The 26,145-nt window shown below is 45.6% G+C and overlaps 1 protein-coding gene across 1 annotated transcript in view; it reads right to left on the reverse strand.

The window, feature by feature from the left end:
* Positions 1-26,145, reverse strand: part of GLIS1 (GLIS family zinc finger 1) — a 250,710-nt gene that overhangs the window by 89,610 nt on the left and 134,955 nt on the right. Inside the window, exon 3 of the mRNA XM_018044355.1 lies at positions 7,416-7,593. Coding sequence (XP_017899844.1) covers positions 7,416-7,593 — 178 coding nt within the window. The remainder of the gene's footprint in view (positions 1-7,415; positions 7,594-26,145) is intronic.

Genomic DNA, 26,145 nt, shown 5'->3' on the forward strand with positions numbered 1-26,145 from the left:
CAACCCCCAGGTCTCAGGTTGAGACCTGGGGCCAGGCTCAGCCACACCTCACTGTGCAGACCTTGGCAAGACGCTCTGGACCTCTCCCTGACCCCCGATGTTGAATGGCTCTCCTGAGGGTGAGGATGACGATGGGCAGGGCCCAGCTGGTCAAGACGCTGTCATCATCACGCCTTCCTAGAAGGGGCCTCTCCCAAATGCAGGACAAGTCCATGCAGAAAGAGGTGTCAGGGCTGCCGGGCATCAGAGAATTCTGGGAAGGGGAGACACCAGCAAAGTGACACTGGGCTCAGGGCCAGAGAAGCCCCAGCAGCTGGCTGGGCAGAGTATGAGGCCTACAGACGTGCCCAAAGCCTGACCCCACACACCCCTGCACCGTTCCCCAGCCAAGCCTCAGTTTCCTCACCTGTGAAATGAGGACTAAACCTCCCTACCACGGAGGGTGGCTGCCAGGATCAAGGGAGGAGACAGGTGCTGTGACAGCCCTCCGGGAGGAGGACAGGGTGAAGGGTACCACCAGCACTGACCTTATTACCACCATCTTCCTGGGGCTCTTTGGAGCCAGGGGTGGTGGGGTCATCCCCTGTCCCTCTGCTTCCCAACGTGGCCCGGCAGCCCCATCCCCTCTCTCTTGGGTCCCTGAAGGTCTGGCATCCTCAGCTCCAGCCTTGAGGTGGAGGAGCAGAGACAGGACAGGAGAGTAGGAAAGTCAGAGCCTGGAGCCCTCAGAAACCACTGGCTCCAACACCATTGCTACCAAGAGGGCTGGGGGCCCACAGAAGCCACAGCAGCAAACCAGCGACAGGGCTGGGACCAGAGCCCGGGCTCCCCTTCCCTCCCAGTGTGTAGACTTCCCATGTGCAAAACCTAACCTGAAGTGCTCCCTGGATGGGAGGCTGGGCAAGGGGCTCTTCTGTTTGGTTCTCAGTTACACTTGAACAAGTCTCTGCCTCACTCACCAGAGGCCTCTCTTCCTTCCCAGGAACTCTGCTGTCCAGAGCATGGTCACCAGGTGGAATCAGAGGGAGCAAACACATACCCCCAATCTACAGGGCTGGGGACTCTGGGCCCACTATTACCAGCAGAAAGCTCTGAGCAGCTTAAAGATCTTATCTGAAGTTATGACTTTGTGGAGCTTAAAAACAATAGTGCTCTTTGCATGGTCATGATGCTGATTCTGGCGGAGGTGGGCATGGGTGGGGAAGGGCAGCCAGATGAGCATCTGTTTGGAGCAATCTCTTTAAAAACAGACCGTGTGTAAAATAGATGCCAGTGGGAATTTGCTGTGTGATGCAGGGAGCCCAACCTGGTGCTCTGTGACAGCCTAGAGGGGTGGGATGGGGTGGGAGGTGGAAGAGAGGTTCAAGAGGGAGTGGACATGTGTATGCCTACGGCTGATTCATGCTGATGTATGGCAGAAACCAACACAGCATTGTAAAACAACTATCCTCCAATTAAAAATAAGTACATTAAAAAATAACAAAGCCAGGTTAAAGCAACCAACACTAGGAGAAGAGAAGAGCTGTGTCGTTCTGTGACTGAGTTCCCCGAGTTTGTTGCTTAGTCGCTGTCATGCCTGAATCTTTTGTGATCCCATGGACTATGGCCCACCAGGTTCCTCTGTCCATGGGATTCTCCAGGCAAGACTAGTGGAGTGGCTTGCCATGCCCTCCTCCAGGGGATCGTCCCAATCCAGGGATTCGACCCACATCTCCTGCACTGCAGGTGGATTCTTTACCACTGAGCCACTAGGGAAGTGAGTTACCTGAATAATCAACAGCTAAACCTTGATTAGCATCAAGCAGGGAAGGGTCAGCTCAGGCCCCAGGGTCTCCTGGCTCTGAATGCCAGCTAAGGCAGCCCCTCTCCTTGCCCTCGTTGTCCCTATGAGGCTGGGCAGTGGTTCCGGCCCTGCTCTGCTGCTGAGCCGTGTCACCCCAGGCAATTCCCATCGCAATCTCTAGAAACTGTAAGCACAGGTCCCTAGAAGGAAGGAACAACTCCAGCCACTTTCCCAGGGGCCATCTCATGAATCCCAACAATACAGTGATGCACGTATCTGCTGAAGGCATGGCCAAATTCTTCAAGGGAGACACTACCATCTGTTTGACTTAGGAATGAAGCAATGTGCCCAGCCCTCAGAGGCAGGCAGTGAGAGCAGGAATTTGAACCTGATCTGTTGGAATCAGAGGGAGCAGCATGAACGGAGAGACCCCAAGACACAAGGCAATCCAGTGGGAGGGAGAAGGCACAGGATCCAACTGTGTGTGGGACGGGGACTGGGGGCTCTTTTTCTTCAGGAAAATGAGGAAGTTTGGAAGAGCCAGAACAGCAGCAGAAGCAGCAGCGACTCAGACTGATGCTGGTACAGGGTCCTGGGTACAGACTCTGCTGTGCTGTGACAAATGACATCCAAAATAACAAATGATGTTTCTCATCATCCCTACCATAAAAAAAAAGGAAAAAAAATTCTCCTCCCTAAGCTTTGACTAGATTACCATAGCTTCTTCCATGGGCTTCCCTGGTGGCTCAGAGGTTAAAGTGTCTGCCTCCAATGCAGGAGACCCGGGTTCGATCCCTGGGTCAGGAAGATCCGTTGGAGAAGGAAATGGCAATCCACTCCAGTATTCTTGCCTGGAGAATCCCATGGACGGAGAAGCCTAGTAGGTTACAGTCCATGGGGTCGCAAAGAGTCAGACACGACTGAGCGACTTCACCTTCACCTTCACCTGCTTCCATAAGATAGAAGGAATTTCACTGAGCAAATTAGATGCTGCCAGGGGAGCCTCAGTGAACAATCAAGCAGATAATGCATTTGACTGTCGCCAAAGCAACGCACAGATCAAAGTCTGAAAGATGCTTGCTTACTCCTCGTCACGTACTTAAATGCGTCCCCTTAAAATTCATAGCTTGAAGTCCTAACCCCTAGTGCGACTGGATTTGGAGGTAGAGCCTTTAGGGAGATGATTAAGGTTAAATGTGGAAATAGGGCAAGGCCCTGATCCAACAGGACTGGAGTCCTTGTAAGAATAAGACAAGACACCAGAGGTGCACACACCAAGAAAAGACCCTGTGAGGACACAGGGGAGCAAAGCGGCGGCATCTGAGAGCCCAGGAGAGAGCCCTCAGGAGAGACCAAACCTGCAGACACCTGGATCCTGGACCTCCAGAGCTGTGAGGAGATAAATGTCTGTTCTTTGAGCCACCAAATCTGAAGGGTTTTGTTATGGCAGCCCAAGCAGATTCACTGTTGTTGTTTTTCAGTTACTAAGTCATGTTCAACTCTTTGTAACCCCATGAACTGCAGCACACCAGGCTTCGCGGTCTCTCACCACCCCTCAGAATTTGCTCAAACACATGTCCATTGAGTCAGCGATGCCATCCAACCATTTCATCCTCTGTTGCCTGCTTCTCCTCTTGCCTTCAACCTTTGCCAGCAGCGAGGTCTTTTCCAATGAGTCAGCTCTTCTCATCAGGTGGGAAATACTGGAGCTTCAGCATCAGTCCTTCCAATGAATATTCAGGACTGATTTCCTTTAGAATTGACTGATTTGATCCCCTTGCAGTCCCATGGACTCTCAGGAGTCTTCTCCAGCACCACAGTTTGAAAGCATCGGTTCTTCAGTACTCAGCCATCTTTATGGTCCAACTCTCATATCTGTACATAACCACTGGAAAACCCATAGTTTTGCCAATATGGACCTTTGTGAGCAAAGTGGTGTCTCTGCTTCTTAATACGCTGTCTAGGTTTGTCACAGCTTTCCTTCCAAGGAGCAAGTGTCTTCTAGTTTCATGGCTGCAGTCACCATCTGCAGTGATTTTGAAACCTAAGAAAATAAACTCTGTCACTGCTTCCACTTTTCCCCCATCTATTTGCCATGAAGTAATGGGACTCGATGCTATGACCTTAGTTTTATGAATGCTGAGCTTTAAACCAGTTTTTCACTCTCTTTCACTTTCATCAAGAGACTCTTTAGTTCCTCTTCACTGTCTGACATTTGGGTGGTGTCATCCGCATATCTGAGGTTATTGATATTTCTCACAGTAATCTTGATTCCAGTCTGTGCTTCACCCAGCCCAGCATTTCTCATGATGTACCCTTCATAGAAGTTAAACAAGCAGGGTGACAATACACAGCCTTGCTGTACTCCTTTCTCAACTTTGAACCAGTCTTTTGTTCTATGTCTAATTCTAACTGTTGCTTCTTGACCTATATACAGGTTTCTCAGGAGACAGGTAAGGCTTTCTGGTATTCCCATCTCTAACAATTTTCCACAGTTTGTTGTGATCCACACAGTTTAAGGCTTTCGCATAGTCAATGAAACAGAAGTGGATGTTTTTCTGGAATTCCCTTGCTTCCTCTATGATCCAACAAATGTTGGCAATTTGATCTCTGGTTCCTGAGCCTTTTCTAAATCCAGCTTGTACATCTGGAATTTCTCGGTTCATGTACTACTAAAGCCTAGCTTGAAGGATTTTGAGCATTATCTTGCTAGCACGTGAAATGAGTGCAATTGTGTGGTAGTTCGAACATTCTTGGGCATCGCCTTTCTTTGGTGTTGGAATGAGAACTGACCTTTTTTTTATCGTGTGACCACTGCTGAGTTTTCCAAATTTGCTGGCATATTGACTGAAGCACTTTAACAGGATCATCTCTTAGGGTTTTAAATAACTCAACTGGAATTCCATCACCTCCACTAGCTTTGTTCGTAGTAATGCTTCCTAAGGCCTACTTGACTTCACACTCCAGGATATCTGGCTATAGGTGAGTGACCACATCATCGTGGTTATCTGGGTCATTAAGACCTCTTTTGTACAGTTTTTCTGTGTATTCTTGCCACCTCTGCTTAACCTCTTCTACTTCTGTTACATCCTTACTGTTTCTGTCCTTTTCTTGTGCCCGTCTTTGCATGAAATGTTTCCTTGGTATCTCCAATTTTCTTGAGGAGCTCTCTAGTCTTTCCCATTCTATTGTTTTCTTCTATTTCTTTGCATTGTTCAGTTAAGAAGGCTTTCTTATCTCTCCCTGCTATTCTCTGGACTCTGTATTTAGTTGAATATTGTATATATCTTTCTTTTTCTTCCTTGCCTTTACTTCTCTTCTCTTCTCAGCTATTTGTAAAGCTTCTCAAACAACGACTCTGCCTTCTTGCTTTTCTTTTTCTTTGGGATGGTTCTGGCCACTGCCTCCTATGCAATGTTATAAACCTCCGTCCATAGTTCTTCTGGCACCCTGTCTACCAGACTAATCCTTCAAATCTATCCATCATCTCCACTGTATAATCATATGGGATATGATTTAGGTCATACCTGAATAGTACAGTGTTTTTCCCTACTTTCTTCTATTTAAGCCTGAATTTTGTGATAAGGAGCTCATGATCTGAGCCACAGTCAGTTCCAGGTCTTGTTTTTGCAGACTGTATAGAGCTTCTCCATCTTCAGCTGCAAAGAATATAATCAATCTAATTTCAGTATTCACGATCTGGTGATGTCCACATGCAGAGCTGTCTCATATGTTTTTGGAAGAAAGTGTTTGCTATGACCAGTGTGTTCTCTTGACAAAACTCTGTTAGCCTTTGCCTGCTTCGTTTTTTATTCCAAGGTCAAACTTGCCTGTTACCACAGGGATCTCTTGACTTCCTACTTTTGCATTCCAATACCCTATGATAAAAAACGTTATCTTTTCTTGGTGTCAGTTCTAAAAGGTCTTGTAGGTCTTCACAGGGCCAGTCAACTTCAGCTTTTTCGGCATTAGTGGTTGGGGCATGGACTTGTATTACTGTGATGTAGAATGGTTTGCCTTGGAAACAAAACAAGATCATTCTGTCATTTTTGAGATTGCACCCAGGTACTGCATTTTGGACTCTTGTTGTCTAGGAGGGGTACTCCACTTCTTCTAAGGAATTCTTACCCACAGTAGTAGATGTAATGGTCACCTGAATTGAATTTTTCCATTGTCATCCGTTTTAATTCACTGAATCCTAAGACACCAGTGTTCACTCTTGCCACCTCCTGCTTGAACCTCCTGCAAGGTTCAATTTGCCTTGATTCATGGATGTAACATTCCAGTTTCCGGTGCAGGATTGTTCTTTACAGCATCAGACTTCACTTTCACTACTAGACACATCCGCCACTGAGCGTCATTTCCACTTTGGCCCAGCTGCTTCATTCTTTCTGGAGCTATTATTAATTGCCCTCCACTCTTCCCCATTAGCATGCTCGACAACTTCTGACCTGAGGTGGGTGGGGCTGGCTCATCTTCTTATGTCATATCTTTTGCCTTTTCATACTGTTCATGGGGTTCTCACAGCAAGAATACTGGAGTGGTTTGCCATTCCCTCCTCCAGTGGATCACACTGTGTCAGAACTCTTCACTATTACCCATCCATCTTGAGTGGCTCTGTATGCACGGTTCATAGCTTCCCTGAGTTACACAAGCAGAGTAATACACTCATGCAAATCAGAAGTCTCATGGATATCAAAGAAGGCCCCAGAGAGCCTATAGTCTCAAAGAAAATGGTTCCATGTGAGAAAAATAAGCCCCCTGCTAACTAGGACTCTCTCCCATCATGGAGCTCTCAGTGAAAAGTAAACTCTGTTGGGGAGATCTTTACTTCCTTCACCAAGGCACCCCCACCCCCAGCGTGAACCATGATGCCCGGCACAGAACTGGGACTTGATAAATTATTGGTGAAGGAACCAGCTATAAATGGGCAAGTGGGCCAGTTTTAGACTTTCTGATCAGTGAGACAGGTCCCAGGAGAGCAGCCCCAGGCAGTGGATGAGGGCTCTGGGGCTGAGTGGGTGGGTGCAGAGGCCTGTCTGGGGTTAGTCTCTACCTGTCAGCAAACTAGAGGGCATAGCAATGCAGTTGGGACCCTTGAAGAAGTCTCAGGAGGCAGAGTTCAGTCCAGTATGCAATCTGATGGAATATCTGTTCAGAGGTACACATTACTGGAAACATGCCAGCATTGAATGATGGTTACCTGGCAGAGTTCTATGGGGAAAGGGACGTCTAGATGGAGGAACTCCTCTCCGCTCTAGGAACAGTCCAGGATGGACACTGCAGTGTGCATGAACCCTGAGCTGGGGTCTCCCTCCCCAACTTCTCTATCATCCTCTGAATCTTATTCTTCTGAAATGAATGATTCTAACAGTCAGCTCAGCTTCTGCAATGGGGAAACCCACCACAGGAAGATCATTCCTACGTCTCATGAGGTGCTGCAGTGCTGAGGTGTGGAGCCTGGACCAGGCAGCTATCCACATGCTCATGGGCTCCAGCTGGTCTCCAGCCCTCCCATGCCTCAGTTTCCCTGTGTGTCCCATGAGCCAGGTGAGCCCTAGGAAACCCTAGGTCTGTGGGGCCTAGGGACTTTCTACAGAAGGCAGCTGACGCGTGGGGCTGGAGCACATACCTGCTGGGGTGGGGGAAATGCAGCAGCCTCTCGCAGGCGAGGGGGTGGCCCCGGGGCGGCGGGCTTCCTGCTGGGAGGAACAGGCCCTGGCGGCAGGTGGGGCCAGGGCCCTCGGCAAGGTCCAGATCCAGCAGACTCTTCTCCGAGCCTGGAGTGCATTGGCCGTAGCTCCCGTTCACTATGCAGAGAGAGACAGGAGGAGACAAAGTGAGTGGGGACGGCCTATGGAAGGTGTGGGTGCAGGGCAGTCACTGGGGTACATGGGGCACAGAGCCCCTTGCGCAATACTACCCGAACCTCCACTGTACCAGGCACTGGGGACCCCTGCTAACTCCTATAATCACCAACGGGGTCTGGACTAAACTCCCCAGGTCTCAGATGCAGATGCTGAGCTCCAGTGGGTAACTGTTCATCTTCATACAAACGCAGACCACTTACAACATACGAGACACTGCTCCGGGTGCGGGAACACGGGGGGCTAGACACACACACTCCTGCCTCCTGGAGCTGACAATCTAGGGTCCTGGCACTTATCTGACAACATGCATGGCCACAGCGGGGGCTGGGTGCCCAGTGGGCGAGTGTCACCGACACTTGTAGGTCAAAGAGGAGGTGCTCACTAAGCAGCGTGTGTCCTTGCAATCACCAAAGCTCAATGCACGTTGTTCTCCAAATTGCGTTACTCCACAGAGGCACAGGACACAGTTATTCACACCTCTCTCTCTCCATGGTTCTTTGACGGGCTATCACAGGCCCTGCTGTACCCAACTCCTGGATTTTTAAGGAGACAAACTGAGGTAGATGTGCCTCAGTGAGTCTTGAAATCTATGTGCATGCTCAGTCGTGTCCAACTGTTTACAGTCCCATGGACTGTAGCCTGCCAGGCTATTCTGTCCATGGGATTCCCCAGGCAAGACTGCACACTGGAGTGGGTTGCCATTGCCTATTCCAGGGGATCTTCCTGATCCAGGGACTGAACCTACATCTTCTGTGGCTCCTGCATTGGCAGGTGGATTCTTTACCTCTCTGCCATCTGGGAAGCCCCTTGAAATCTACAGAAAGCCCCTAAAAACTATATAAAGTATAAGCGAATGTTAGGCATGATTGCTACATGTCCATTGCCCCCCTGCATCTCGGTTTCCTCTTTTAGAGTGTGATGAGGGTTAATCCGAAGCCTGTCTTCCTGAACTTTCTACCCAGTCATTTGGCAGGGTTATGTGAAGGAGGAAAGGGTACGGGCTTCAGGGCCTGGTGAGCCCCATGTGAGCCCCTCCTGCCCTCAACCAAGCCTGTGACTCAGACAAGTCCCTCCCCAAGGCTGAGTCCCCAGTAACAAAACAGGGACAGCCGTGCAAGTTCTCCAGAGATCCTGTCAGGTGTTGCGAGCTGAGGTGCAGAGCCCCTAGGCGAGCGTGGGTGCCCAGTGAGTGGGGTACCAGGAGTGGAGAGTGTTCTTAACGTCCAACAGCACCCTGAAAAGTACAGAGTGTCTGACGGAGGGGATAAAACGTTACTAACAGCCCCAAGGGGGCTTTCCCAGTGGCTCGGGGTAAAGAATCCTCCTGTGATGCAGGAGATGAGGGTTCGATTCCTGGGTTGGGAAGATCCCCTGGAGAAGGAAATGGCAACCCACTCCAGTACTCTTGACTAGGAAATTCCATGGACAGAGGAGACTGGAGGGCTACAATCCATGGCGGCACAAAAGAGTCAGACACGACTTAGTGACCAAACAACAACCGGCCCAAGGACTGTCTAGGGACTATCAACACTGAGCAAGATAAACCATTAAGATGGGAAAAGAGCTGATATCAGTGCACAATTAGCCCGGAAGTTTAAGGACAAGGACAAGAGAAGTGCCCTTTGCTGAGCAGTACGCGCAGGTCTTCACTCCACTGCCTCACTGGGGCCTTATACTGCCCTTGCAGGGAGAGATCGGGGTTATACCCATTGTACAGAGGAGAAAGCAGAGGCTCAGGAAGGCTAAACTGCTCACTTGATCACACAGCTAGTAACAGTATGGGCTGGACTTCTGGCTCATGCCCATCAGACCAAAACCCCACGTTTTAATCCCTATGTAATAAAAAGTGGCCTCTCAGAGTGACAAAAGTCCAACCTCATTCCCAAGGATCCAGCTCCCCCAAGCCTAATTCTACCCTGTCCACCACCAAGGCAGCCCTTTCACAGAAGGCCAGACCCTCAGTGCTAACTTGCCGTGTGCCCAAAGCTCCAGCAGACACAGGCATTCACCTGCCAAGCTCTTTACAGTCTGCAGGTGAGAATGCAATGCTCTCAAGGTCCCAGGGCAGCTGACGCATCTCCAGACAAGCATGTCCTCAGAAGTGGCCCTCTGGTCACTTTCTCAGGCCGAGCACTGGCCAACGTCCTGCTGTGAGGAAACCTCACTCCCGCCGGCTTTGGCTGCTGCTTGGCCAGCCCCTCACAAGCTTATTTTTTAATAAATTGGCCGTTTTTTAATTAAAAAGAAATCCCTGGTAACAAATGTGAACGGCCTGAGTTAATGAGAGCAGGCTGCCACTCATTTAACTCTGTCTCTGCTTGGCGGTCTCCGCCTTTCCCACATCATTTCTGCTTGTGATTTTATTGTCCCACTGAGGCAAACCCTGGGACTGAGCCTCAGAAAGCTGTGGATAATTTTATGACCATTAATAGCATTTGGCACAAAGACAGCTTCATCATCACGTGAGGCTGTTCTGCCAGGGTCTTTCTTCCAGAGCCTTTGAGTCAAGGATGTGGTTCTGAGGTTCTTTCCCCAGTAGGCCCGTTGGGTAACCTACCCCCTCTGGATTACCTGTTCCTCCTTCCCACAGGAAGATATGTGGAGAGACGGAAGGCAGGGCCCCAGAAGGTGCCCGGCAGCCCAGCATGCATCAAGTCCTATTCATCAAGCCTTCCCACTTGATTACCAGGAACATTCGGTTCTTTGAAGCGTTCACCCCATGAGGTGGACTCATTACCACCATTTTCCAGATGAGAACAGTTGAGATTTGGAGATTGGGTGCCTTCCCCTAGGCGCTGGGGTCTGTAAGAGGCAGGGTCACAACACAAACTCAGATCCCTCAGGCTTCAAAGCTCAAGTCCTGCCCTGTTGCCTCTCAGGCAACTGATCAACAACCGTGGACTCCGAAGCAAGCATCCTCCCTATTTGACTCCAGTAAGATCATGTTGCGGAGCCTCTGGGGAAGTCAAAGCACAGCCGTTATAACGACTCCTAAACTCCAATCTTTGCAACAACTCTGCCAGGTGGTAAGACCACTCCATCTCAGACAAAGACTCAGAGGAGTTTAGTGGGTTACCCAAGGTCACACAGGGAGTAAGGGGCTCAGTTGAGATATAAACCCATCACCTCTCGGGGAGAGAAACAGTCATTACTAGACCAACAATTGGGGACTACTGGCTTCCCCACTGGGCACAGTAAGAAGCCTTCCTACACTAAATAAAGGGAGGGAAAGAGGAAGGAGCCCCTTGGTCACAGTTTGGCGCTGCTCGGGCTCCAAGTCCATTCAAGCCCTGCTCTTATGTGACCCTCACAGCACCCTGATGAAAGCACTGGCCTCCCCACCCCACAGAGGGACACACAGCACCAGAGCTAGCAAGTGGCCACCCGAGGTCACGTGGCAATCTCTAAGTCCAAACCCAGGTCTCCCCAAACCCATGCCAGACCCTGCTCCAGGCCACCTGCACTCTCAAAACCTAGAAATTAAAGCAGAGGCTGTGTCCCAGAGACGCTGCCACCACTGGAAAGATGTGGTTACTGTCACTCTGCAACCCTGGGCCCTCCCACCACCCTCCTGCCTGTTGGCATTCCTCTCTGTCCCCAAGGGCACCACAGGGCCTACCCTGGTTTACTGTGTGTCTCCAGGAAGCAGGGGTGGTGTCCTTCTCTGGGAAGGCAGGGAAATGAGAGGGACACATCGGCCCCACTGCCCTGAGGTGGCTGTGGGTACCCTGAAAAGGGACTGGCACCCAGAAGCTATGCCTCCCTCTGTACCACAGGGAGCCATAAATAGACCTCGGGCTTGGCTCTCGCCATATAAATGAAGCTTCTTTGGAGGCTTGGAGGGTGAGAGGATCCTCTTTATTTTCGCAAATTGATGAGAAAATCTAGAATGTCAGGCCTGGGACTGAGTGACCATCTATTTTACTAACAGATGAAGAAACTGAGGCTTGGAGAGGGTCAGGACCTGCTTTAGTCACACAGAAAATCCATAGCAGAACCTGGACTGCCAGCCCCTGGCCTAGGTTAAGAGTTTGGTTTGGCTTCCTCTGTAAGTCTGTTTGCTCATCTGTAAAATGGTGCTAACACCTACCTCACAAGATTGTGGGGACAATTAAGAGGGATTACGAACCCAATGCACTTGTCATGGTGCCTAACTCACAGCAAGCACTTGAAAAGCAATGGTGATGGTAATAATAACTACTTCTTCCATTTATCCTTGAGTTCAGGACAGGGCTGGAGGCAGGGCCCTGCATGAGAAGAATGACCCCAGGAAGGTCAGGTGTGGGTGACCCTGAGACCGGGCTCAGAAGGACAAACCCCCAAAGCTGAGGTGTCACCAAATGCAGGACTGGGCAGCCTGAATAAGGTCACAGCCAGCAAATCCACAGAAAGTGGCTCTCGTTACACACCACAGCATTTTGTAAATTACCGTAATGACTTGGCTATAAAGTGGTACCATATATAAGGTGACTCCCCACAGGAATTTTAATTTACACTGAAAACTGCCAAGTCTGCATGAGAGGGACAATGATGCATTCAGCATCTCAGGCCCAGATGCCACCTCCTTGTCCCAGGAACAGCCAGTGGCTAGGTCTAGGAAGGCCTACATGATGACTGCTCCTTGTTAATGGACAAGCAGACTTTTAGTGCTCATCAGGTGCCCAGCTAGTGATAGGGTACTGCAATTTACAGTCCATAAAAAACTTCACAGCCATCACCTATGAGCTTTGCTACAACCCTCAGAAGTTGGCCAGGGAGGCTCCGAGGGGGCAAACAATTTGCCCAAGCTCACACAGCAAGTGCAGGGCTCAGATAGCAAACTTTCTCTGTGATAGGCAAGACAGTACATATCTTAAGCTTTACGGGCCGTACATTCTCTGCCACAACTACTCGACTCTGTTTTACTGTGAAAAGCAGCACAGACAACAAGTAAACAGAAGATTGGGCTGTGTGCCAATAAAACTTTATTGAGAAGAAAAGTTCACTGGCTCTTGGACTGTAACATACTGACCCCAATCTAGTGCAGCAGTTAGAGATGGGCTTTACAATTAGACCTTTCTACATCTAGAAAACAGGAGCATTTTACAGGAGGGAGCTGATGACATGAAAACCACTGTCTGCTCTGACTGCAGGGCCAGCCCGTGGTGGCATCTGATAAATGAAGGTGCCTTCAGCCTTGTTTGGGGGTCCCCACAGTCTGGGCTCACCCCCTATCTGGGCATTACCTCCCACTCCCACAATGCTTTGCTGCCACGCTGCATTTTCCCCTGCCCTCCACTCAGGGTGCCTGATGCCTTCCAAGTCCCTCTGGAACCCTAAAGCTCAGTAGAAGTGCATCTACTTCTGGAATGTTCGTTGGTCTTTCCTGCTCTCCCCAAGCTCCCCCACCTCTGCACAGGTCAGTCCCTGCAAATAGCTGCCAGTTAGGGTGCACCTAACCTAGCATCTGCCAAATACTTGACATGTTTGATCTCCCAGTTCAATTCAGTTCAATCGCTCAGTTGTGTCCAACTCTGCAATCCCATGGATTGCAGCACGCCAGGCTTCCCTGTCCATCACCAACTCCTGGAGCTTACTCAAATTCATGTCCATTGAGTCAGTGATGCCATCCAACCATCTCATCCTCTGTTGTTCCCTTCTCCTCCAACCTTCAATTGTTCCCAGCATCTGGGTCTTTTCCAATGAGTCAGTTCTTCCTGTCAGGTGGCCAAAGTATTGGAGCTTCAGCTTCAGCATCAGTTTGATCTCTAAATCTCAACAACATCACCACAAGGTGGGGTCTGTAAGATTCTGATCTACACCTCCACACTGATGCTTTTACATATAGTTAAAGCCCAGCCTCCCCTAGAGTCTGTGAAATCCTTCAGGACAAGGGTCTTGGAGCTCTAGAACTGCTGAATGTCAGTGCGTCTTGACAAATGATTTTGTCCAACTTTCTTCACACACAGAAGAGAAAACAGTGGCTTGGACTGGGGAGAGGCTGGTCCCAGTCACACAGCAAGCAGGTTCTCTTGACACCTGGCCCCACCAGGGCTATTCCCCTCACTCTGAGCACAGTTAGACCCACAGGAGGTGCTATGAAACAATGGGGAATGGGGGGCTAGAACAATTGTCCAAAGTTCTCTTTCATGCCTACTTTATGTCAGACGCTGTGACTTGGGGAAACAGAACAAGTTTTGTCATACACACACACACCTGGGTTGAAGTCCTCGCTCTATCATTAACTTTCTGGCTGCTTGACCCTGATTTTCTGAGCCTCAGTTCTTTCTTCTGTAAAACAGGAATAAGAATCTCAGCTCCAAGGGTGGCTGTGAGGAGTAACTGAGATAATAGATGTAGAGGTGTGGTGCCAGTGTAGCCAGTACTTTAGTAAAAGTCTCTCTCTTACTTTCTTGACAGGTGGGGATACACAGTCACAGCCTCCCTGGGGTGGTGTGTCTCCAGCAACAGCAGCCTGTTCTCCCAGGCAGTGCACCCAAGTGGCCACAGAGGGCAGCCTCGGGCCAACAGGGTCTTAAGTCTGGGCTCTGCAGCCCCATCTCCAAGCCTCAGCCTTCCCCTGTGAGTAGTGGGAGTAGCAGGCCCAAGCAGAAGGGGGACCAGGGGCCCCAAACAGCAGGAGACACGAGACTCCGTTCTGAGGCCCAGGTGAGTGCTGGCTCTCTAAGGGTGCTCAGCAGAAGCCAAGCTGGTGGTGCATCTGCATCCCAGGGGCCCTTCTTCTTCCACGTTGCCTCGTCATCCCCTCTTTTCCCACCTCATCAAACCCAAGGCCTAGAAATCAGCAAGAAATGAGACCTTCTGAAAGAGGAGAGGTAGGAAGGCAGACATCTGAGCTTTTTCTCCAGTCTCAAACCCCTGCAGAATGGCCTGCTCAATTCTGAGCCCTCTTGGGGTGTTGCAGGTCCCATCAGGGAGCCTGTAACCTTGCCGGGGCCCCTGGAGCTATCAAGCCTGATGCCTGAGGCCTCATGCCGGGCTTATGGCCGCTCAGCGTCTCTTGCCCTAGATCACAAAAAACTCCATAAATTCCCTTTAAATCTATGCTAGATCTGAGGGGACTCGGGCCAGTAAAACCTGAGCATGCTCACTTCAGGATGGCGCGGCAAGAAAGCAGAGCGAGCCTGCAACTCTGTCCCATCCAGGGCCAGGAACTGAGCAGCCCAAGGCCGGCTGCACGTGACGTGGAGGTGCAGGTAAGTATATAAGCAGATATATACCAAGTTGCCCCTCAGACTCTCTTATTGCTATCAAATTAGCACATATTTGCTACAGAAAAAAATTAGAAAATGTACCAAGGCAACAAGTAGAAAATAAACGTCATGTAAACAGTCATAAACCAGAGGGCCAGAGCAGACATGAACATGACCTCACATAAACTTCTGTGGCATTTCCCTAAGTATTCATGTAATTTTTTTTAACAAAAAGAATGATATGCTTATTTTCTTGCATTCCACCTTTTTTTTTAAAATTTTGTCCACCTTTTTCATTTGGTAATGCATCATGAATATTAAAGTTCACGAAGTACCCATTATGTGCAATGCACAGTACTAGGCTCTTTTCATGCCAGAATTACTAATACCATTTTCCAGAGGAAGAATAAGCGGCTTGCCCAAGGTCACGCATCTGCTGAATGGTGGAATCGCAAAGAAAGCCCAGCTCTCTCAGACTTGAAAGGCAGTGCTGACCCGGACATTGCTCTATATCATTAAGAGATTTAGGGTCAATGCAGGCTAATTGTTTTCCTACTGTATGCATCTGCTTGGACTATCATTATAAAATATCATAGACTGGGTGGTTTAAAAAACAGAAATATATTTTCTCACATTTCTAGAGGCTGGAAGTCCATGATCAAGGTTCCCGCTGATTTGGGTTCTGGTGAGGGCTCTCTTCCTGGCTTGCAGACAGCCACCTTCTCACTATGTCCCTCATATAGCCTTTCCTAGTGCTTGCATGGAGGTAGGGAGGAGGAGAGGGAGAGCACACATGTGCTCTGTGTCTCTTCTTATAAGAACACTAATCCCATTGGATCAGGGCCTCATCATCATGACCTCATTTAACCTTCATTACTTCCTTAGAGGCCCCATCTCCAAATACAGCCATACCATAGGTTAGGGCTTCAACATCTGAATTAGGAGAGGGACACAAACATCCAGTCCATAACATTCAGTATGCATTCTCTCCTTTCCTCACCCTAGTAGGGTCCCATAATTCCACATCTATCTATGGGGCTTGAGAAGAGAGAAGGTATAGCAGATAAGAGTGCAGATTCTAGGGTCTACCTGACGAGGTCTGAATCCTGGTTTTGCCACTTACTAGCTGTGACCTTGTCTAAGTTAAATGACTTAACTTCTTGGTGCCACAGTTTATGTAGTTAAAAAGGGTTTACACACCAAACGTGAAGTACAAAGAAAAGTGCACCTGGACACAGCAGGTACTGCATAAATGTCTGCTCTCATTGTTCTTATTCAATTCTTAAGGTAGGATACAGAAGTCTGAACCAATCAGCACATTCTAATCTCCCCAGCCACACTGCCACTGTGACTGGTTCAGAGACAGGCACGAAATGCAAGTTGGGAACTTCTCTCTTACATTAAGAGCAGCCTCCACTCCTCTATATGTAAAACTGTCCATATTGAAACATTACTAGCTATCATCACTCAGACATTACTTTTGCCAATTATCTATCTTTCTGAAGCAACAACGTATGTTAGACCTATTCACTATGCTCTATATCTCTTTTATGCTTTTTCATGAATTTTTCATCTTTTTTTAACTTTCCTGTGCTGTCTAGATATTGTCTAATACCTATTTTCCAATTTATCAATCTTCTCTTTAACAGCATCTAACCTATTGAGTCCCTATGATAAAAACTCTCCAGAAAGTGGGCATAGAGGGAACCTGAAAGTGAAGTGTTAATCATTCAGTTGTGTCTGACTCTTTGCAACCTGACTGCAGCCTGCCAGGCTCCTCTGCCCTTGGAATTCTCCAGGCAAGAATACTAGAATGGGCAGTCATTCCCTTCTCCAGGGCATCTTCCTGATCCAGTTATCAAACACGGGGCTCCTGCATTGTAGGAGGATTCTTTATCATCTGAGCCACCAGGAAAGCCAGAAAGTGGGCAGGGAGGGAACCTACCTTAACATAGTAAGGACCATATACAACAAACCCACAGCTAAAATCATTCTCAGTGGTGAAAACCTGAAAGCATTTCCTCCAAGATCAGGAACAAGATAAGGATGTCCACTCTTGCCACTTTTATTCAGCATAGTTTTGAAAGTCCTAGTCATGGCAATCAGAGAAGAAAAAGAAATAAAAGGAACCCAAACTGGAAAAGAAGAAGTAAAACCGTCACTGTTTGCAGAGGACATGATACTATATACAGAAAAATTCTAAAGATGCTATCAAAAACTATTAGAGCTCATCAATGAATTCAGTAAAGTTTTAGTACACAAAATTAATACACAGAAACCTCTTGCATTTCTATACACTAACAATGAAATATCAGAAAAATAGATTAAGGAAATAATCCCATCTACCATCACATAAAAGAATAAAATACCTAGGACTAACACTACCTAAGGAGGCAATCCTTCAATGTTAGCTTAATTTTTCAAATAAATGAAATTTAATCAAAGGCAGAAGGTACCATCTTATTTTGAAAAATCATAGTCTTTTTGTTCCAGCCCAAACTGTTCTAATACCAAGGGAATTATTGTCTTGCCATCAGGTGAGAATCACTTGCTCATTATACCCAACAAACCAAATCAGTCTTTTCTGACAGTATCCAAATATGTACCTTCTCTTTAATTACCATTCCAAAACCTTCATTAAGGCATTCCATTGATTATCACCAAAAACGTGGAAATCTTTCATGTGAAAATCTTTTATAAAGTTTTATGTCCCTATCGTATATCCCCTGTATCTTAATGCCTTTCAGACTGTAAGCCTTCTGAGCAAGGACCATGCCTTAATTTTGTCTTTTACTGCAAAACACATCCTGTGATGCGTTTGTGCCCTATGAATATTGAATTATACAAATGATATGTAATGGGCTCAACATAGCCACCTGGCAGTACAAAAGCTAAATAAATGCTCACTATTTTTTAAAAAGCACACATTGAGATTAAAATGACTGTCAGTGATGTCTAGTCCATTGGATGCTTTATTCAAAGCATTGTGCTCAAATGACAAAAACTGGATATCTATCTGTAGATAGATATTATGGCATCCTAGGGCTTTCCAGGTGGCACAGTGGTAAAGAATCTGCCTGCCAATGCAGGAGCTGCAGGAGACACAGGTTTGATCCTGAGGTCAGGAAGATCCCTTGGAGGAGGAAACAGCAATCCACTCCATATTCTTGCCTGAAAATCCCAAGGACAGAGGAGCCTAGAGGGCTACAGTCCATGGGTTTGCAAAGAGCCAGACATGACTAAGTGTGCACAAATGCATGCAAGGAGGCAAAAGGCCTGTATCCAGACACTAATGAAAAATCAAAGATGCAGCAAACAGATGAGAGTCATGCCATGTCCTTGGATTAGAAGAATCAATTATGACTGTACTACCCAAAGCAATCTACAGACTCAATGTAATCCCTATCAAATCACCAATGGCATTTTTCACAGAATTAGAACCAAAAAATTCACAATTTGTATGGAAGCACAAAAGACTCCAAATAGCTAAAGCAAACTTGAGAAGGAAAAGTGGAGCTGGAGGAACCAGATTTCCTAACTTCAGACTATACTACAAAGTATCAGAACAGTATGGTACTGGCACAAAAACAGAAATATTGATCAATGGAAAAGGATAGAAACTCCAGAGGTAAACCCACACACCTATGATCAACTAATCTATGACAAAGGAGGCTAGAATATGCAATAAAGAAAAGAAAGTCTCTTCAATAAGTGGTGCTGGGAAAACTGGACAGCTACATGTAAAGGAATGAAATTGAAACACTCCCTAACACCATATGCAAAAATCAATTCAAAATGGATTAAAATCTAAATGTAAGGCTGGATACTATAAAACCCTTAGAGGAAAACAGGCAAAACACTCTCTGACATAAATTGAAGCAAGATCTTTTTTGATCCACCTCCTAGAGTAATGAAAATGAAAACAAAAATAAACAAATGGGACCAAATTAAACTTAAAAGCTTTTGCACAGGAAAGAAAACCATAAACAAAACAAAAAGACAACTCAGAGAATGGGATAAATTATTTGCAAACATAGCGACTGACAAGGGATTAATCTCCAAAATATACAAACAGCTCATGCAATTCAACAACAAAAAAACAAACAACCCAATCAAAAATGGGCAGATCTAAATAGACACTTCTTCAAAGAAGACACACACATGGCGAGAAAGCACATGAAAATATGCTCTACATCACTAATTTATTAGAGAAATGCAAAACAAAACTACAATGAGGTCTCACTCAAACCAGTCAGAATAGCCATTATCAAAAAAATCTACAAACAATAAATGCTAGAGAGGGTGTGGAGAAAAGAGAACCCTCTTGAACTGTTGATAGGAATAGGTACTATGGAGAGCAGTATGGAGGTTCCTTAACATATTAAACTAGAGTTCCCATATGATCCAGCAATTCTAATCCTGGGCATACACCCAGAGAAAATGAAAATTCAAAAAGATACATGAACCCCAATCTTCACTGCAGCACTATTTAAATAATAGCCAGGACATGGACGCAATCTAAACGTCCATCAACAGAGGAATGGATAAAGAAGATGCAGTACGTACATATAATGAAATATTACTCGGCCATAAAAAAGAACAAAGTAATGTCATTTGCAGCAACATGGATTGACCTAGAGATGGTCATACTGCGTGAAGTAAATCAGGCAGAGGACAAATATCGTATGATATTGCTTATATGTGGAATCTTTTCTAAAAACTGGTACAAATGAACTCATTTACAAAACAGAAATAGAATCATAGATGCAGACAATAATCCTAGGGTTACCTGGGGGAGGGGGTCAGCGGGGAAGGGGGATGATTAAATAGGGAGACTGGGATTGACATATACACAATACTGTTGGGTTGACCAAAAGATTTGTTTGTTTTTTTCCCTAAGCAGGCTAGTGTAAATAGCACTTAATTGTCTTTAACTTCGTTTGAAACAAACTTGTTAGACTGCATTGTGACATCTGTCATATCAGTGTGCATTAAAAAAACACATCAAAATTAGTACATTTTTTTGTAGTCCTTTTGATGTTGAAGATGGAAGAAAGCAAGCAACATTTTTAGCATATTATGCTTTATTATTTCAAGAAAGGTAACAACACAACTGAAACATAAGATAGATTTGTGCAGTGTATGGAGAAGGTGCTGTGACTGATCAAACGTGCCAGAAACGGTTTGCAAAGTTTTGTGCTGGAGATTTCTTGCTGGATGATGCTCCATCATTGGGTAGACCAGTTGAAGTTGATAAAGATCAAATTGAGACAATAATTGAGAACAATCAATGTTATACCACACAGGAGATAGCCAACATACTCAGAATATCCAAATCAAGCGCTGAAAATCATTTGCACCAACTTGGTTATGTTAATCACTTTGATGTTTGGGTTTCACATAATTTAAGCGAGGGGCTTTCCTGGTAGCTCAGCTGGCAAAGAATCCGCCTGCAATGCAGGAGACCTGGGTTCGATCCCTGGGCTGGGAAGATCCCCTGGAGAAGGGAAAGGCTACCCACTCCAGAATACTGGCTTGGAGTATTCCATGGACGGTATAGTCTACGGGGTCGCAAAAAGTCAGACACAACGGAGCGACTTTCACTTTAAGTTAAGCTAAAAAAACCTTCTTGACCATATTTCCACATGTGATTCTCTACTGAAGCATAAGGAAAACGTTCCCTTTTGAAAACAAATTGTGATAGGTGATGAAAAATGAATACTGTACAATAATGTGGAATGGAAGAGATCATGCCCAAGTGAAATTAATCACCTCCAACCACACCAAAGGCTGACCTTCATCAAAAGAAGGTGATGTTGTGTACATGGTGGGATTGGAAAGGAGTCCTCCTTCTATTATGAGTTCCTTCCAGAAAACCAAACGATTAATTCCAACAAATATTGCTCCCTGTTAGACCAACTGAAAGCAGCACTTGACAAAAAGCGTCTGGAATTAGTCAACAGAAAACTCAGAATCTTCCATCAGGATAACACAATATGGCATTGGTTATTTGATGATCAGGCAAAAACTGTTACAGTTTAGTTGGGAAGTTCTGATTCATACAACATATTCACTAGACATTGCACCTTCAGATACCCGTTTATTTTGCTCTTTACAAAATTCCCTTAATGGAAAAAATTTCAATTGCCTAGAAGACTGTAAAAAGCACCTGGAATAGTTGTTTGCTGGAAAAGATAAGTTTTGGGAAGACGGAATCATGAAATTGCCTTAAAAATGGCAGAAGGTAATGGAACAAAATGGTAAATACATTGTTCAATTAAGTTTTTGGTGAAAATGAAAAATGTGTCCCTTATTTTTAATTAAAAACCAACGGAGCTTTTTGGCCAATCCAGTATACATAAAATAGAAAACTAATAAAGACCTAGTGTATATAGGGAACTCTACTTAATACTCGGCAATGACCTATATGGGAAAAGAATCTAAAAAAGAGTGGATATATGTATATGTATAACTGATTCACTTTGCTGTACAGCAGAAAGTAACACAATATTGTAAATCAACTATACGCCAATAAAACTTTTTTTAATCCATTTAGTCCATCTTTTGAGTTCTTAAATTCTTTGTTGTTTTTTAGTTTGAAGTTTTCCATGTGATTAATTTTTATAGCTTTCAGATATCTCTTGAAATTCTCCATTTGGTAATCTATGTTACCGAACACATTAATCACAGTTATTTTAAATCCTATATCCAATAAATCCAACATGTGGACCACCTGTGTGTCTGTTTTTGTATGTTTTCCCCCCCACTGGTCCTGCCTCCTCGTATCCCTGGTAATTTCTGACTGAATCCAATATAGTGTATGAAATTTGTACAGGCTCCAAATGAAATCTTCCTCCAGGGAGAATTTCTTTTTGTTTCTGAAACTCAGTTAAAAGAGGGGAAGATCATCTTTATCCAGCCTAGAATTTCACTGTTTTAAAGCTGGGCTTTAGGTTTTGTAAAGGTTGCTCTCTTTCTGGTTCATCCTTTCTCCTAGGATGCTGCCCTTCAGAGACCCCAGCTGAAAGCTTAGGATGGCAGGACTCCTCTTCCTGGGTTGACACTGAACTTCAATATAATTTCCCAGAATTTGAGGCTGTCGAAAGCTTTGCTTAGTTCCTCAGTCACTCCACTGCCACACTGTCAATTTCTCAGCCACACCAGCCTATACGGCTTAAGAATCAACAAATATCTTGGAAGGAAAAGCAACACTGGATGTTCAACTCATCTTTTGACACTTTCTATCTCCATGGAATCTTGGCCCCTCAAAATTTGCCCATTTTTGTGGGTGGCCCTAAACTCGCCTTTTTGTATCTCCAGCATTGTAAAGCTGTAGAAAGCTCCGTTCAGCTACTCTTGGTCCTAGACAACTTGCAATCTGGCAAATGCCTGAAAGGGAGAAGTGGCACAGTGTCCAAGCCACCTCAGCATAATTCCCTTCTCTTCAGGGCATTGGTCCCTCAAGTCCTGGTGATTTTGGTAGTTTCTGATGCCTTCGAATAGTTGGGCCTCACATTTTATTCAGAGGAAATGTTAGTCTGATATAAGCTTATTTGCTACGTTGTTGTTTAGTTGCTAAGTCACGTCCGACTCTTTGCAACCCCACAGACTGCAGCACGCAAGGCTTCCCTGTCCTTCACTGTCTCCCGGAGCTTGCTCAAACTCATGTCCATTGAGTTGGTGATGCCATCCAACCATCTCATCCCCTGTTACCCCCTTCTCCTCCTGCCCTCAATCTTTGCAAAAAGCCTCTTCCAACGTATGATTTTAATAACTGCATAGTATTCCATATATGATTGTACACACTTTATATAATCTATCCTCCATAGTTAGGATTAATGTTTTAAAAGGTTAAAACTAGAAACAATCACATAATGAATGTCCTTATAGACCTGTTTTCATGTCCACCCATATTTATAGTTTTAGAATAAATTTCTAGAGGTGAGACTGCTGAGTCAAAGGATATGCAAAATTTTAAAGAACTTTGCTATCTGCTGTTCACACTTCTTTCCAAAAGGAATATATCAATTATATACCATCAGTAGTACAAGAAAGTACCTGTTTCCTTCTACTCTCGCCACTCTAGGTATTCTCACTTTTAAAAATATGTTAATTTAACAGTTTCAAGGTCATTTATAATAGAAAAGAATAGGATATGGCCTGTATATCCAATAAATAGAAAAATGATTACATAAACTATAGTAAACTTCAGTTCAGTTCAGTTCAGTCGCTCAGTCATGTCCGACTCTTTGCGACCCCATGAATCGCAGCACGCCAGGCCTCCCTGTCCATCACCACCTCCCGGAGTTCACTCAGACTTGCATCCATCAAGTCAGTGATGCCATCCAGCCATCTCATCCTCAGTCATCCCCTTCTCCTCCAGCCCCCAATCCCTCCCAGCATCAAAGTCTTTTCCAATGAGTCAACTCTTCTCATGAGGTGGCCAAAGTACTGGAGTTTCAGCTTTAGCATCATTCCTTCGAAAGAAATCCCAGCGTTGATCTCCTTCAGAATGGACTGGTTGGATCTCCTTGCAGTCCAAGGGACTCTCAAGAGTCTTCTCCAGCACCACAGTTCAAAAGCATCAATTCTTCGGCACTCAGCCTTCTTCACAGTCCAACTCTCACATCCATACGTGACCACAGGAAAAATCATAGCCTTGACTAGATGGACCTTAGTCGCCAAAGTAATGTCTCTGGTTTTGAATATGCTATCTAGGTTGGTCATAACTTTTCTTCCAAGGAGTAAGTGTGTTTTAATTTCATGGCTGCAATCACCATCTGAAGTGATTTTGGAGCCCCCCAAAATAAAGTCTGACACTGTTTCCACTGTTTCTCCATCTATTTCCCATGGAGTGATGGGACCAGATGCCATGATCTTCGTTTTCTGAATGTTGAGCTTTAAGCCAACTTTTTCACTCTCTCTTTTACTTTCACCAAGAAGCTTTTTAGTTCCTCTTCACTTTCTGCCATAAGGGTGGTGTCATCTGCATATCTGAGTTTATTGATATTTCTCCCGGCAATCTTGATTCCAGCTGGTGTTTCTTCCAGCCCAGCGTTTCTCATGATGTACTCTGCATATAAGTTAAATAAGCAGGGTGACAATATACAGCCTTGACATACTCCTTTTCCTATTTGGAACCAGTCTGTTGTTCCATGTCCAGTTCTAACTGTTGCTTCCTGGCCTGCATACAGATTTCTCAAGAGGCAGGTCAGGTGGTCTGTTATTCCCCATCTCTTTCAGAATTTTCCACAGTTTATTGTGACCCACACAGTCAAAGGCTTTGGCATAGTCAATAAAGCAGAAATAGATGTTTTTCTGGAACTCTCTTGCTTTTTCCATGATCCAGCGGATGTTGGCAATTTGATCTCTTGTTCCTCTGCCTTTTCTAAAACCAGCTTGAACATCAGGAAGTTTACGGTTCACATATTGCTGAAGTCTAGCTTGGAGAATTTTGAGCATTACTTTACTAGCGTGTGAGATGAGTGCAATTGTGCGGTACTTAGTGGAAATTTTGTGTAGCTGTTAAATATAGTAAAATTCCATCATAATGCAATTAAGGGTGGTCCAAAATCTTCAATTACTTTAAAATGCAGAGCTCTGTTATTCTACAGTTCAGTTTAAAATGGTATTTTTGGTGGCTTTTCCGGTTAATATGTGGGGAAAGACGTTTTCATATATTAGATATGTCAGAAACAGCCCACTTATCACAAAGTACACACTCCACGAGGAGCTAAGAAAACCTCAAATGGTTAGGAGGCAGTAACTTCCTAAACCCATAATCCCCTGCAACCTCCAGAGAAAAGAAGAACTCTCTTGTGAAGAGGCTGGACAGAAAACAGGAGCAACAGACAATGGCCACTCATGTTTTATATGAAGGCATCTTATCGCAAGGTATCTTATCATGGGTTTTATTGGATTTACTATAGGTTTTAATTACAACGGAAAATAACTTTTAAGAATTATATTAAAAGAAGATTCAAAATTCCATGTACATGAAATTAACTTGGATAGTAAAAAAAGAACAGAAAGTCAATACATCAAATATTGATCATTCACTATTTAACTTATGTCTATTGAATGACGACTCTGTGCCAGGACGAGGTACAAGAATGCAGTGATGAACAAGGAAGGAAAATCTCTGTTCTCATGGTGCTGAATTCTGATCAGAGAGAAGACAGTTTCAAAAGTCAAAACACAAGTGCACGCTACAATATCAAGTGGGGACGAACGTAAATTAAATTACCGATACCAAGCTAGGAATGCAAAGAGATGAGGACACTTGGGGTAGGTTCCTCCGACAGGCAGACATCTGCACAGAGGTTTGGTGAAAGGAAGGAGGGAGCCACCCGGACACCTGGGGGAAGAGCTTTCACATAGGGAGAAGCAGGTACAAAGGCCCCGAGGCAGGAGCGTTCTCCGGAGGTGGAACACAAGAAGGCCAGCCAGGGTGAGAGAGATGGGTGACAGGGAAGTTGGGCCGGCCTGCAGGATCTTGAGAGTCCTGCTGAGGCTCCAGGTTGGTTTGTTTTCCATTGTGCTTTCTGTTGCTGCTGTTTTGTTTTGTTTGTGTGGGCCACACCCAGTGAAGCATGCAGGATCTTAGCTCCCCGATCAGAGATCGAACCCAAGCCCCCTGCATGGACGCATGGCGTCCTAACCACTGGACCAGCAGGGAAGACTCAAGGGTCCAGACTTCATACCGATGTAGCAGAAAGCCACGGGACCGTGACAGCAAGAGCAGCCAGACTTAACTGGCAGCATGGAAGAATGCCGAAGTTTGGTGTGGAAAAAAGACTTTGAAAGAAAAAGAGTAGCTACAGGGAGAGAGGTGGCTTTATCAAAGCAAGGCTTTCTAAAACTTCCGCTCCTTTCTGGATTGAGTGCATTACTCTGATTCTTCATTGTAATGGTGATAACATGACTGCATTTGTCAAAACTCACAAAACTGTTCACACACACACACTTCTTTTTAGTGATTTTTTTTACTCTACATAAATTTTAAAATATTTTAAAATCGCTGTATTATATATTTCAAAATATTTCATATTGTTTCAATAACTGAAAAGACTGTGCCAAAATCCTTCCTTGAGAATAGACCAAAGACAGAGCTGGGATAGACTGCGGCCCCTGACTTGGCACAGGCCATCCTCCAGCACATGGGTGTGTGAACAGGTCCCGTCCCTTCCAGTCCACCACCAGCAATTCCAGGGCAGTGGGGGAGTGGGTACTCCCAGATGCTGGCCCAGAGGACCCCTGGGTACCCTTCCTGTTGAAGGTTTACAGAAGATGACAGCTC

The sequence above is a fragment of the Capra hircus genome, chromosome 3 (genome assembly GCF_001704415.2).
Source record: "Capra hircus breed San Clemente chromosome 3, ASM170441v1, whole genome shotgun sequence".
NCBI lineage: Eukaryota > Metazoa > Chordata > Mammalia > Artiodactyla > Bovidae > Capra > Capra hircus.